Source organism: Chironomus tepperi, unplaced genomic scaffold (genome assembly GCF_022539635.2).
Source record: "Chironomus tepperi strain 1889 unplaced genomic scaffold, CSIRO-AGI_Ctep_v1 contig_85, whole genome shotgun sequence".
NCBI lineage: Eukaryota > Metazoa > Arthropoda > Insecta > Diptera > Chironomidae > Chironomus > Chironomus tepperi.
The window spans coordinates 7974120-7989861 of record NW_027226207.1 but is presented as its reverse complement, the minus strand read 5'-3'; the positions used below and the strand labels follow the sequence as shown (position 1 = coordinate 7989861).

At 31.6% G+C, this 15742-nt stretch overlaps 1 protein-coding gene across 2 annotated transcripts in view; it reads left to right on the top strand.

Moving 5' to 3' along the window:
* Fas1 (fasciclin 1) overlaps window positions 1-10246 on the top strand; it is a 176687-nt gene extending 166441 nt beyond the window's left edge. The window contains exon 13 of one of the 2 annotated variants that reach the window (XM_070634310.1): window positions 6210-10246. In XM_070634310.1, the coding sequence (XP_070490411.1) occupies window positions 6210-6424 (215 nt within the window). In that variant the 3' untranslated portion in view covers window positions 6425-10246. The remainder of the gene's footprint in view (window positions 1-6209) is intronic. The other variant, XM_070634312.1, reaches the window with a different exon arrangement.
* The last annotated feature ends 5496 nt before the right edge of the window (window positions 10247-15742 follow it).

The window sequence follows — 15742 nt, the reverse complement described above, 5'->3', positions numbered from 1 at the left end:
TTATATTCGAGCAAAATTATGCATCAATAAGCATGTTCAAGCTATAATTTTAGTTATTGAAAATTAATTTAATGATTATTATCGGTATTCGTAGTTACATGAATATACATTTCATAATCCATAATATACATAAACATTAAATTGAGATGAATAATTACATGATTGTTTAAATTTCATTCATTTATTTGGTAATTGGGGGGTTGTAGAGGAGTTAGGTGTGGATGTGGGTGTGGATGTGAGGGGTTGTTTTAGATGATCTGAGGTCTCAGACTAGAGACTAGAGACAGACTAACTGAGACTTACTTACTTCGATGGCTGTACAGATCAATTGTGGTCTTTGGTCTCTCTCAGATTGCGCCTAAAGCTTGCCTTATCATAGGCTTTATCGCTGGCTTTCGTTTCGTAACTACCAATACCAAGTGCAATAATGTCTCTATCGATAGCTTCCTTCCAAGAATTTATTGATCGCCTACGAGCTCTTTTACCATATACAAAGTCAGATTTAAAGAATCTATTTCCTGTATAACTTAGTTAGTCTCCCGATCGGCAAACTATAGCCAATTCTAACGTTTGGTATCTAAATAAGATCTAAATCAGTCATCAAGCGGCAGTCAGGACACCTTCAAGTCTTGTCGTTAATGTGTCATCATAGCAATGCCTTAGCGACTAAGTTGTGCTGTTCGGATCTCTCTTCAGCTAGTGTAGCATGGATTTTAAACAATTTAAGGAAACTTTCTTGGAGAACTTGACCTTCAAGGCCTATATGTTGAATTTTCAAGCTCAGGTTATACTGAAATCTGAGATTAATCCTCTAATTTTATGAAATTCTTAGATTAGATGGCATTTCCATTCATAAATTAGTAGCTTTAATGACTCATAGAAATGTAAATTATAGAATTTGAAGCTCCAAGCTTGATTGACTAACCTTTGATATCCTCAGCGACACAAAGACTGCATTTGTAATCCATATTCAAGCCACACAGGACTAAATTTCTAAATGAAGCCTTGACAGATACCATTTTCATGCATTTTCCTACTTTACATCCCTAAGTTAAGTCCAACCCAAGTCATCATCCCGTAGAATCACCATTGTAGACCATTCAAACCCTCTCATCGTCACATAACATCCATACAACCCTCCTTCAAATTCATAACCAGATAGACGACTACACAATATCCACAATATCTCAAATATCACTTAAACCCAATCTATAATGATTAAAACATCCTTAATGTCTGAAACAACATTCAACATAATAAAACAATATTTGATTTAATGAGTTTTGATGCCTCACTGCCCCGTAATAAAATTTGTGAATGAGGTGTGGGGGAGTTGAACACAAAATAACAATAACGTCGATGGCTGTAAAAAAATATCAATAATGGCTTTATGCCTTTTTCAGACTCTTATGAATTAGTGCCAATAACATATTTTGAAATTTATAGACAAGAAATATGTTTAAGTATGCAGCTATAATGAGGATATTAGGGGTGAAAAATTGTCCATCATTAGATCAATAAAATGGAAGGATATGGATGGTATTTATCGGCTTTATAAATAGATTTTGAAAAAGTTTTTAGCGCATTTTTGAAATTTTTTTCAAAAAGGTAGCTTAATAAATCACTTTGTTCGGTCGTTCGGGCGTTCGGCTGACGTTAAAAACTTTTTATCTAGACATCGTAGAGAGCTCGGAATTGTTTTAAAAGATCAATTCCATAAAGTTATTGCGGCGCCGGCCATTTAAAAGTTTTAAATCAACGCATAAATGCTATAATTAACAATTTTTCCTTTTCATAACAACAACAACAAAAACAACAACACGTTTTTTCATTGTTTTACAGTGTTCTTCAATGTTTTTTGATGTTTACTGAACAATGTTTGAATTTTTTTTTTGACCGTTATGAGGTTTGAATTATGAAAATCCGTTAAATGATGAAATTCTTAAATTTCTAGTATGGTGACTTGGAACTTACTGGATCTTGGTTTTTAGGGCTTGAAAATGACCTGGATCTTACTGGATCTGGGTTTTTAAGTCTGGAAGTGACCTGGATCTTACTGAATCTTGGTTTTAAGGTTTGAAAGTGATCTGGATCCTTTTTAGGTCTGGAAGTGACTTATTAATCAATTACTGATCGCTGGGACAAAAATGCGCTTAAGTCCCTCGATCAATAACACGAGGACTTTTGTAATTTTTTCTTTTGTAATTGTTTTGTTGCTAGCAAATAAACTTCCGGATTTGGATATAGCAATGACTTTTGATTGGCATGTAGAAGATAAAAAGTTTTTGTTGCTATTAAGTTCATTTTTAGACAAGATGGAACAGTGATGGACAACCTTTGTTTTGTGAAGGCACACATTGGTGGTAAGCCTCGACGTGACTTACAGTTTATGGCATTTCCAACAAGTTTTGACGATATACTAGTGTGCCGCTCAACACAGGTTGCCCACCACTGTGCTAAAGTATATTTTGACTGTTAATCAGGATGTACTTAAATTGAAATAATTTCATGATGCAGACATCTTAAAGTCAAGTCAAAAAATATAATTGAAATTGACAATTCAAAGAGAATTGAAAGGAATTAAATTGCTTTATTTTTATGCCTAAAAGGAACGTTTGAGTTTGGAGTTGGGGCAGACTATTAATTTAATATTCATGAAGAGAATTCAGGAAGAAAAAATGGAATTTTAAATGCTTTCAAAGAAAATTTGAATAATGTTTCATGTTTTGATGGATAAGAAGCTTTGTGGCATTTAATAGGCGGTGTGTGAGTAGCAATGCCCAATACAGACTCGATAGGCAAATACCACGAACATTGAGTCAGTTTATTTAAAGCATACAGCTTCATTACAAAGTATCATAGGCCTAAAAATTCAAAATTAGATTAAAGCTCTTAAATTGACTTAAGATGGGCTCAGCGACGTTAATTCCAGGTTTAAACTGTGTCCCTAATAGCACAATTCAGTTATCCGATCAAAAATCCGTATATAATTCTGGTGTAACTTTAGATTGCTCCAGATTCGATTTGGATCATGTCGGTCTCGTTCTGGAATTTGGATTGATTAACTGACTTGTGCTATTCAGAAGGACATATAATTCACTTAATTTCCTGAAATTCACATGAACGAGGTTGCGTCCTTAATATTCTAAAGCCATTAAATTAGAGACTCTACTTGCCCCTCTACATATTGTCTAAATCCTCCAAATTAAAGCATCAACAAGCATCTCCCAATTATCCTCAATATAAATTTCATATTCAACATATGTATGAATTAGCACACATAAAGATTCATAAGAAAAACAACTGACAAGGCACTTAATGGAAACATTCTATCTTGATTTCTATTGACTTAGTCGAGTATTCATTACGTTTTATGATTATTATTGCCATAGACAGCACAAAACAAAAAATTTACTTTCATTTTGATTGATTAGCAAAAATTATTGTTTATTCCGAGCTGTATATTTGAGTTGTTATGACTTAGATACGTCGCCGTTCTAATCTGTCGTGTAAATAATAGTATAGACTAAGCCAGAAAGCGCACAAGGCATACTTACTTAATTACTTCCTTGGCGAAGGCGCACAGAACACCCATTGCCGTTTTTACAATTCGTCGAAAGCTGGATCTGTCTTTAGATAAATTCTGCCAGTTTCTAATCCCCCAGCACAAGGCATTCAGTTCAAGGCATTTTCAAACATTATCGACAGCATACTAATGTGCCGCGTCACACAGGTTGCCCATCACTGAACTAGGTTCAGGCAGTTACTGATAATAACAAAAACACCAAAATAACCGTTTTGGTGTCTTTATGTCACCCTCGAGCTGTATAGTTTTGTTGTTAAGACATAGCTTCATCACTGTTCAGATTTGAACATTGAGTTAAAACAGCCAAAAATGCTGTCTTTGAAACAATGTCGTTTAACCTCTCTGGAACTGATTTTTCTAATGATTATACGATTCAGTACGGTACAGGATTGACACTTTTCCATCCCAGGTATACCGCTACATCGTACCAAAGGTGTATCTATACAGCACAGCAATGGTGGGCAACCTTTTATTTCTTGCAGCACACCTTGTTGGAAGCCTCGATTGAAACTGCACACGACAAACCTCTCACTAGTGTGTCATGGCATTTAGATCGCCCAGTACTGCCGTACAGTATCTTAAAATCACCAGAGAAATCGATCCTTGAACAAACTCCCATCGTGACCTACTTTAACATCCAAAAAAGGAGATGTTCTGCTCGGTTATTTATATAACAAAAACTAACAATGAATATAAAGTTATTTCGTGTTCAGTTATGCCTTCCCCCCATACCTTGCTGTGGTTCAATATTCTTGGCATCATTTGGAAGAATTTAAGAAGAAACAAAAACTTTTTTTTTGCTGTCTTATGACTTACAACTTACTTACATACGATTTGTATCTAAATTGAAGCACATATTTTGTTCTGTATTTTTGCACATATTTGTAAACGTTTATTGAATCATTATTAGCACGCATTGTAAGTAATAAACACACATGAGCACAAGACACTGGAAATGTAAAGGCACGCACGATTATTTATTGATTTTTGATAAATAAATGTGGCAACATTTTGTATATTTTTTATATTACACAAGGAAATTGTATCATTATCACTGTAATTTCTTGGCACTTCCAGTGAAAAATTGCACACTTAATATGAAGCACAATATGCCATATGACGTCATTTTATGTGTCACAAATGGAAAACTTTTTTTTATTATTTTTTCTCATCCCTTCTTTTACTCTCGCCGTTGTGTAATGTTATAGAACATCCATCTCTCATACATTATTATTGCATTATGTAGACATATCAATAACTTTTTTTTAAATTATAGGACAAAAATAGAACAGAAAAAATAAACTTTCTAATAGTTATACTTAGTAATGGGATTAGACACTTTGTATAGGGGAGATTGAAAAGTTTGTTGTTGTAATTGAATGAAATAAATCTGGGGGGAAGTCGGAATTGATGTTAGGAAGTTATTGAGAGTTACATAGATGAGTTAGATTGAAGCTGTAAGGAAGAGTGAGAGTTAGTATGAAAAATATTTATGTAACTAGATTATAGGTTAAGTGGATTGAGAGCAGTTGACTTTATAGTGGTCAACTTATATGACATGACCTAATAAACTACCATGTTAGACTCCTAGATGAGCAACAGAAGTATTGACGATTGAATTGAACTGTGGACTGATTAGATGCCATACTAGGTGTTTCAAATCGTGAAAAAATCTCAGCCAGGATCCCAACCACTCCTTACTTACTTCGCTGGCCGTACAGATCAAGTGTGATCCATGGCCTCTCTCAGTCGGTTCTCGAAGTTGGCTCTATCGCTGACTATCGAGTGCCAATTTCCAAATCCAATCACTCTTCTCCACTGAAAATCTGGTTATGCTTCTGTACCATAACCAAGCCAAGCCGTCTCTTAGTTAGAATATCAACTCCTTAGTTAGAATTCATCAGATATAGATAGAGACAACCTATGGTTTTCCAAGAAAACAGCTCTTGATGTAGCTAATAGTCATAGTATTCTAAATCTGAGCATAGAATAGAACAGGGTTGTCCAAACTTTTTTGTGTCACGACAAACTTGATGGTAAGCTACGATCTTAAGCATTTCTAAAACATTTCGGCGGAACAGTGCGCTCCGACATATGAAATAAGAGCTTTGCTCATTATACCGATCTAGTATTGCAGTTTTGGACGCTAAATGTATCTAAGATAGGCTAACTTATCCTTAACTTATAAACGTATATAAATCTAAGGCTTTTAAACGTGTTTTGATAGGTTTACAAATAACGGCAAGCATCTGAATATCCTTTTACTATATTTTGCGTGAGTCCTTGGCTACAATTGCAAGATTCATCAAGAATCTTCAACTTCCTTGTGTCTTTGCACCTTATTGGTACCATTCGGATTGCAATTAGGTTTATTTTATAGAATTTGGACTTTATTTTGAATTATGTCTCTACAAACTCAAAACAGCATTAATTATAAATGAGGAATCCTCAATTCTATCAATAATTCAGTAATAATCACCCTTACAAAGTGTCTAATCTCCTTTACATCTTACTCAATATCATAAATTATAGCATAAGAATCAAAATAACAAAAAGAAAAACTTTCCACTTTCAATCACTAATATAATATTTTTCCCATCTTTTTTCTTCCATATTATTGCAGGATATTCGATAACCTGGAACAACAAAAAGATTAATGTATTCCGTTCGGATGTGATTTGTACCAATGGCATTATTCATGTAATCGATCGTCCATTTATTGAGGAGAGTGACATTCGTGTCTCATATAGTGCAGCAACAACAACATTTAATGTTTATCAACTTCCATCACTCATCACATCATTAATTCTCTTTGCTTCAACATACTTTTTGTATTAAGAATTGAATAGATATAGATAAGACCGATGATGATGATGATGATGATAGGTAACATACATAAATAACAAAAAATTATGTCGATAGTCAACAACTAATGAATATCTTCAAGTATAATAAAGAATTACTATGACGATAATGATGATGAGAATAGGATGTATGTATGTGAAATGTGTGCAGAACAAAGGAAATACTAAAATTCGATAGTTAGCGACTAATTCATTACAAATTCTATTTTATAATTTTTAAACTTTTTGCTGAATTTTTCAATTTTTTTTTCCGAATAATTTAATATTGACATATGATGGACGTAATGATACCAAACAAACTAACTATTTCTGAAATCATAGAAATGTGAATCTCATGTAAACAACAAAACACACACAAAATATGAAAAAAATTAATAGTAATGGAAAACATATCGAATGCATAAATTTTCAATAATTATGATGATGATGTTGTTCATTTTATGGTGAATATGTTGACTGTAAGGGAAGGTATTTTTGGGGATGTGTGGTTTGAATTTTCATATTATTTTCGAAATCAACAAGAGAGATTGTTGAACATGAATTAAAACTGTTTTGAAGCTATTTGATTGTTTGGTTGGTAAAGTAGCTTAGTGGTGTGGTGGTTTAGTAGTTTGGAATTAAATTACTGCAGTTAGTTACAATTATTAAGGAGTCATGGGTTCGAATCTCAGTGGAGGAATTTTATCTCAATTTAAGGCTTTTTCATGTTCTTACTTACTATTCTGATCTTACAGCTTTGCTGTAGCCCGTGATCTCTCTGAGTTGGCATCTTTAACTTGCTCTATAGTTGGCTGCTCTTTACCAATTGCCAATACTAAGTGGCTTCATTGTCTCTATGAACAGACTCATTTGGCTTCTCACAGACATGTTTAATGTTTGATAGACTCCATTTGTGGAAGTTCATCGGAATGCCACGTAATCTACAAGGATCAAGATGTTTTTGCATAATTTACAACACAGATCAAGTTATGTGTTAGCCATGAATCTTTTCTACGCGACGAGTCTCTGTATCTTCACTTTTAGTATTCTAGGTATTTCCACTGGAATTCTGAGATAAGTTAGATAATAGCGCCAAGGTTTTAAAGACTGTAAATTAGTTCTTATATATTGCCAAATTGCCAATTCTAAAGGTAAGGCTCAATAGTTTAGTTAACTGAGCACTTGACCGACAATAGAAAGTTGCTTGGTTCGATTCCTGCTAAGAACAAATCATTGGCTAAATTACCAAGATGACAATTTCAATTGTAGAGTCTAAAAACTTAGTAAGTCTGTACTTTACCTTTAGAGTTGCATTCTTCGATTCCTGTTTGCAATACATCATTGGGTTAATGACCATGATGACAATTCTAAAGGTCAAGCCCAATAATTTAGTGATATGAGCATTTGACTAGTAATTGAGAGTTTCGTGGTTCGATTTCTGTTTGGAACGAATCATTGGATGAATTTTCAAATTGCTAATTCCAATTATAAAGCCCAATAGCCTAATAATCTTACTGGCTGTCTAAAGTTGTTTGGTTCGATTTTGGAAGCTTGGCTTGGAACAAATCTTTGGGTGACTTTCCATAATTTCCAGCAATTTTTGGCTCTTTATCGTCTTTAAATGCTCCACAATTCAGAAACAATCAATCCAAATCAGTCTTAAAGTCAACTAAATGCCTAACAATCCATAACCAGTCCCCTTTTCAAGCCTCCAGCAACTAAACCCCCATCCATCAATCAACACAACACCACCAAAATAATGAACTACATCATCAAATAATTAATTAATGTCAGTTTACTCAAAATGAAAATACATAAAACTTCGTATAAAAAAAACTTTGAACATGAAACAGACACAAAAAAAAAATCATTTAATTTTTTTTCACAATTCAAGCCAGCATGTCACAGAACTTTTTTCATAAAATATTCATTTATTTTTGTCTTTTTTGTCAGTTTTCTCTGTTTGTAAATGGAGATAAAAAAAAGTATATGAAAATCTCGTGTTGATGATATTATAGGAAATGCTATTTGTGTTCAGAATTAAAAAAAAATGAAAGTTTTCAATCATCAGTAAAAATAGAATTTTTCATAATTCCTTAACATAAAGTTTAATAAAGAGAAAATAAGTTATAGAAACTGAAAAATAGATTTTTTTTTTCTATAATACACATATGGAGGGGTTGGTTCTGTTGAATGGGTAGGGACATTGTTGTGGTCAGAGTTGCAAAAAAGGCATCCGTTGCAGTCAAAAACTGTACAATTTCTTAATAATGTGGATGGTTGATCTTAAAAAACCATACAAATTACAATGTAATGGTATTTCTGTACCATGAAAGCATACTCTTTGTCTGTTAGGGTTTGTGGATGATTTTTGAGGATGTTTTTGAGTATTTTGGAGTTTGTTGTCATCTTGGTTGGGTGTTTGGATGGTTAAGAGGCATTTTTATAAGTTGATCTAGTGTTAAGATGACATGCAAGTGAATTAGATCTCTAGTTTGACACCAATATTGTTAGGAGGCCCTGTAAACGTCATTATACGTTATAATGTCTAGGAAAGATGGTCGTTGAGTAGCAAAAAGCTTGAATTTAATAGATTCTAGGCAAATCAGGCAAAATTAAGATTTCAACAAAGCTTGGAGTCAACTTAAGTCTTCAATAGAGTCAATATGACTTAAGTCGACTCTTAGATGCAAAATCTTAGTAGTCTTGGAGCTCTGGATATCCCGAATACTCGATTTTGAAAATTCTCAGTCTCAATATCGAGAATCTCCTTAAAAAATTCATCCAAAAGCTTCAAAAATCTACAAAATTCTTCAAATTGATTGCCAAATGAGTACCAAGTCTAGACTCAATTCTGCATTAGCAACTCCAAGAGTCACAAATATAGAAACGGTCAAGAATACCATCAGGCATATAAAAGACCAAGTTCTGATCGAAGTATAGGAATGGTCGGGAACACCATCAGAACTATAAAGGACCATTTAAAGGAAGACCTTTCCTTAACATAGTCAAATTAGAACAAAAATTCAACAAAATTACCTTCAGTTAATCTTCCATTAACTAAATGTCACTTGACATCCTTACACTCCCTCCAATAGATGCCCCTTAACTTCCACGTCATTCAAATTAAATACCAATATTAAAATAATAACCTTCAGTGCATGAAAATGTCAACAACTCAAAACAATTTCAAACTAATTTTCCACAAAAACAAAAAAAAAGCAGACCAACAGTTTTCTGCCATTTGGGGATTTAACCTTTCCAGAACCATACCACACACACACCTGTTGAAATAAAATAAAAAGCTTTGTATAGCATGAATGAAAAAATAATAATTAAATTTCAATTAATAAAAAACACACAGTAAATGTATTTAACTTGATAATGAAATAAATAAAAAATCTATTTAACAACTGCCGACGAAAGACAAAAAAAATTGTAATTATTAAATCAAATTATGAATAAATGAATAGACAAAAAAAAAGAAAGATTCAACTTTGCATTCAATCCACACTGACATTGTAAGTTTAAAAAATATTGAGATAAATATTTTTTAAAAATCAAGTTAAAAATGATAAATAAAAAAAGTCCATTCTTATGTCGGATAGGAAGAACAAAAAATTAATAAAATTAAGAATAAATTGTTTGTTGATGATGAAATTATGAAGATAATATTGAGTTGGAAGGGCAGGTTGCAGAAGTTAATTGAAGAAAATTTAAAAATTCAAAAAGAAATAAATTTGAACTTTGAAATTTAATTTTTCATAAATTTGAAATTTTGAATTCAAAATTGAGATTCAAATTTAAATTTTATTGAATTTTCAAAATTGAAATTTTTCAAAAAATTTTAAGTTGAAATTTATTAAAAACTTTAAATTTTTATTTTTTGAAAATGTCAAATTTGAATTTTAAGATGTTTTAAAAAAATTTAAATTTCTAAAATTTCAAAATACAAATTTTTAAAAATTTTGAAATGTTATTTCCTTTGATATTTTAAAATTTGAATATTTTTAAAATTTCAAATTGAGTTTCTTCAAAAGATTTCAAACTGAATTTCTTTGAAAAATTTCAAATTGATTTTTTTTTTAAATTTCAAATTGAATTTTTTTAAAAAAAATTTGAATTTGAAGTTTTCAAAAATGTCAAATTTGAATATTTTAAATTTTTGAATAGTGTCAAATTTAAGTATTTTGAAACTTTCAGATTTAGAAAATTCAAAAGAATTTAAACATTTTCAAATTTGAATTTTTAACAAATTTTGATTCTTTCAAACTTCCATCTTATCCATCCAAATCACCCAACACAATAATTCAATGACGATTTAATTTAATTAAATTAAATGCGAGGAACATCACATCCCAAAGATCATATGTATGAATTTCAAAGTATATAAAAACATTTATACATATTAAAATATTTATGAATCTCTTTATAACTTTATTCCTTATTCCTTATTATTTTTTATATACACAAAATGGGAAGTTGCAAATTTCCTCATGACTTTTTTTCTTTTAAAATTAAATTAAAAATTATGTATTTTGTTTGTGAAAAAATATTAAAATAAAAATTGTACGAATAATTTTTTTATCATTTATTATTGTTTATTTTATAGATTAGTGCTTTGAGAGTAGAGTTGGATTTTGAGGATGTTTGTGGAAATTTGAAGCATTTTTGAATTTTATAATTCAAATTTTTAAATCTTAAAATTCAAAATTTTGAATCTTAAAATTCAAATTTTTGAATCTTAAAATTCAAATTTTTGAATCTTAAAATTTAAATTTTTGAATCTTTAAATTCAAATTTTTGAATCTTAAAATTCAAAATTTTGAATCTTAAAATTCAAATTTTTGAATCTTAAAATTTAAATTTTTAAATCTTAAAATTCAAATTTTTAAATCTTAAAATTCAAATTTTTGAATCTTAAAATTCAAATTTTTAAATCTTAAAATTCAAATTTTTGAATCTTAAAATTCAAATTTTTAAATCTTAAAATTCAAATTTTTGATTCTTAAAATACAAATTTTTGAATCTTAAAATTTTGTCAAATTCTCCATTCAAATCCAATCGAATAAGTGAAATAGTCACAGAACATAAAGTAATACAATAGCATTAATCTAATCATTCAATCAAGGATAAACAAAATAAAAATAATAAAAACTTTACACATTCACAAGAAAAACACACCGAAAAAATTTATAACGAATCAAAAAAAAAAAAGTTCTTCATTCGCTTTGGCAAAATTAACTGAAAAAAAAAAAAAATTAAATTTAATGCACGAGCGTCATCGCAAAAAAAAAAAAAAATGATAAAAAAGCTTTCGTAAAGCTTCTAATTGTTCGTACAGTGACTGTAATGAATTTTAGTTGGTAAGACAGTAATTAATAATAAGACATTAAAAATATTATGTATTAAAGCAAACAAGAAGTTAAAAAAATGGAATGAAGTAAATGAAACCAATTTAGATAAGATGATGATGATGATGAAAGATAATTTATGGTAAAGCATGTGGTGAAGATGAAGTTTAGGGGGGAGTGCATAAATGATGTCTAATGGTGAATTGGAGATTTTAAAGGTTCTTTGTACTTTTAGGGATGAGTTGATTAAGGTGTTTTTGAGCATAATGCTGTGATGGGTATAAAACAGAGTTGCAAAACAGGTGCATGTGACAAGCAAAAACCGTACAAATTATTGAAAATTTGAATGGCTTTTCTTCCAAAACTGTACAAATTATCATGAATTTGTACGGTTTTTCCCTGTCACAAGCACCTGTTTTGCAACTCTGATATGAACTTGAGCACAGGCTAGGGATATTCGCTTTAGGGCTAACTTTAGCCAAGATATAGTGTCCGAATATCATTATCCAAAGTAAGACCTAGATGTATCCTTAGCTAGGGCATCACCCTTAAGTATCCTTAGTCTCAGAGCTAGACATCTGACTATGACAAAGGAGTGTATCATTAAGGCTACCCTAAGATTACTTAAAATGCTATCAAAAGCTACTTTAAGGAGACTTAGAAGGCTACCTTAAGGAGACTTAGAAGGCTACCTTAAGGAGACTTAGAAGGCTACCTTAAGGAGACTTAGAAGGCTACCTTAAGGAGACTTAGAAGGCTACCTTAAGGAGACTTAGAAGGCTACCTTAAGGAGACTTAGAAGGCTGCTTAAGGAGACTTAGAAGGCTACCTTAAGGAGACTTAGAAGGCTACCTTAAGAGCGCATAGTGCTTCCACTATGTGCACTTATCTTCATGGTCAATTTAATTGCTCGCAGCATCCAGTTGTTCAGCGCGCTCTATCTATTTGAGTGCTGCAGTCTTAGCATCATTGGTTCTGCAAAGGATAACTTAGAATTGACCATATTCAGCATATTGCCCTTAATTACACTAGCCAACTGAGCTCTGAAGTCCAATGCATCCACAATATGATTCAATATCATCTCCAAAAAGTAGCCCTAGACCCTTCATTTCCTCACTTTACACTAGACATCATTTACGAACGACCCCCTCATAACAGTAACACTAAGAAATTGTATCGAGAAAGGAATTTATGAGCTTTTTTTCACAAAGAATAAAAAATTGCGAAAAAAAAAACTTTTTAATTACTTTATTTCCTCTTTGAAATGAAAAAACTTCTGTTGTTGTTGGTTGGAAAATTAGCAACTTTTCCTTTTTTCCAAAAGCCTCAAATTAGAAAATTAGGAATAAAAATTGAGAACAATTTTCTTTTCCACATGCCGGGCTTTTTATGACTTTTTAATTATTCTTTTTCTGTATCGCTTTTCAATCTTATTTTATCCTTATAAATGAAGTTAAATGGGTAATAAAAATTAATTTACAATGAAAGTTTTTTGTGAGTCTTACTGGATATGCTTTATTGGAATGGAGAGATTCTCGCAATTGACAGTGGTTTTGGAATTTATGGGTTTTGTTGGTGACTTTTGAACTTGGGATTTGAAGTTTGAGATGGGATGGGAAATGACAGAATTTTTTGTTTGTGTTAAGCTTGCGTATGGACAATAATCTAGCCAATGACGTGTTAAACTGAGGTGGATTTATGGGGAATTGCGAATTTGAGCTTCTATAGAGTTAATCTTCATCGCTGTTAAGTTACAATAATAAAGAAGAGCTCCAGCGATGCAATGCATTCTTATATGAAGCTAAGGGCCGGAAGGACAACAATGCAGTGTTTCCCGGAGTCTTGGTCTTGACAAATGTCGATATCGAGGAAGTCTTAATTGTTTCATCATAAATCCTTATACAATCCTTATCACGCAGCAGTTAAATATCCACCAACTTGATTTGGAGCTTAAAGCTTGTGTTCTAAGATTATCAGTAAGGTTTACAATGAGGGTATCTACTCCTGGAATTTAACACTGATTATGCCATTCCAGTATTGAAACCGCAAATTTTAAGTTCAAATCCTGTAGAAATCCTACCTAAGCTTTACTGAGAATGCAAAAATCCATACAATTTCTATTGAATTTCCACTCATGTCTGTCTGCATTCCATCAATCCAAAATTCTCAGAAATCCCACAAATATTCAGTCTATGTATTCAATTTATCAAACCTCAATATCTTCTCTTTAACAAGAAAACATTTATGAATTTCTGAGAATTCATACCGATTTAAAAGAGAACATTTCTCAAAAGGCTTAAGACCGTCATCACATTGAAGACATTGAAGTCATTAAAATCGCAAATTGAATTTTACTGAAATTCTCTTTTAGTCGCTGAGATTTTCAAGGAAGAAATAGAAAATTCTATTAGATTTTGAAAGGATAATTTTAGACTTACATTAAAAGGGACGGTCACATTGGATTAGCAGTTAAGGGTTGGTTTGTTTGGATATGATGTGTGAAGATGAGGATTTTTGGGATTTTAGGAGGAATTAGGGAAGATTAGTCAAGAGATTTTGTTGGATTAGAGTTGTTTCTCTAACAGACATAGAGGATAACATGAGTGCTTCACAAAATGACCATGCTCGAGTATACTGATTGAGTATTCTCATGGACAAGCTCATTTAAGTGAGTATACTCAATGTAGATGAGTATAAATCAACAAACTTGATATTCCTAACATTCAATGCTGTCCACATTCATTATATCAGCATTTTCAGTCATAAACTAATGGACAGCTTCACATTTAAGTGTTGTGTCGCTTGAAATTGAAATGTTTTGGACATTGTCATGTCAAAGAAGGGAATGAGCATAAATTGACCTTTATTTGCCACCAAATCTATCCAGAAATCGTCAACTTAGTTTCCTAATTCAAAGAAAAGACCACTTCCATATTTACAAGCTACATCAGCAACAATCTCCCACCAAAAAATTCCCCAAATGAAAATCATTAATTTGAAGATGTCGCCGAAAATATTAATGAAGATGAAAAAAAAAGAAAAGCTGTCAAGCGATAACCATTGACTTCTTTTTTTGATATTTTCTACAGCTTTGGGTTATTCAATAGAGACAACGAGTAAATCAGATGATTTGACTTTCTGTCACGACTTTGCAATTTTTTGAGAATCTTCTTTATGATGTCTTTGAGTTGACATGGGGCCGAGTAGGATATGTTGGGAATTGATTGAAAATGCGGTTCCTGGATGGATTGACTATGACTTGAAGACGGATTCAATTGAAATCAGAGCTCGAAGTCGACTCGGCTTTTGTATTGAAAAATTGACTTAAGTCGACTCGACTCCATGTAAAAATCGTGTCGACTTCGAGCTCTGGCTTAAATCCAACATAAAAGAGTCATTTCGGCCAAGTGCCGGATTCTGGATCGATTAACCAATTTGTGTTCCAAAACAAGCATAGAAACCACTTTAAGCTACCGTTGTGGTACAGAAAGGACAAGAAAGCATGTCCTACTGATCCTTTGTCCGACTTGTATTCCTCGGGTAAGCAAAACATCAAGTAGACACCAAAAAACTTTCATTTAAAGTCACAGTAAGCAAAAGTCCTTGCTTTTGTTAAGGGGATGAATCCAAAAACAAAAAAGATGAAAGAAATGAGCATGAAAAATGTGAAAAAAACAACATATAAATATATTTTAATACCTTAAATTAAGATGACATTAAGAACACTTATTGCCTTTTTCAAAATGACAAAAAAAAAAAAAATAAGTAAAAAATTAGGAAATTTAAAAATTTATGAAAGTCAAAAAATGTGCGTAAAATGTTATTTAAAAAATAGTAAATTAAATTAAGTAAAATGAAAAAAAAAATAAGAAATTTTGTCCTGATTCCGGTGCGATGAACGAATGTGTTTTTGTAATGAAAAGTTTTATAAGACCATTGGACATAAAAAGTATAAAAAA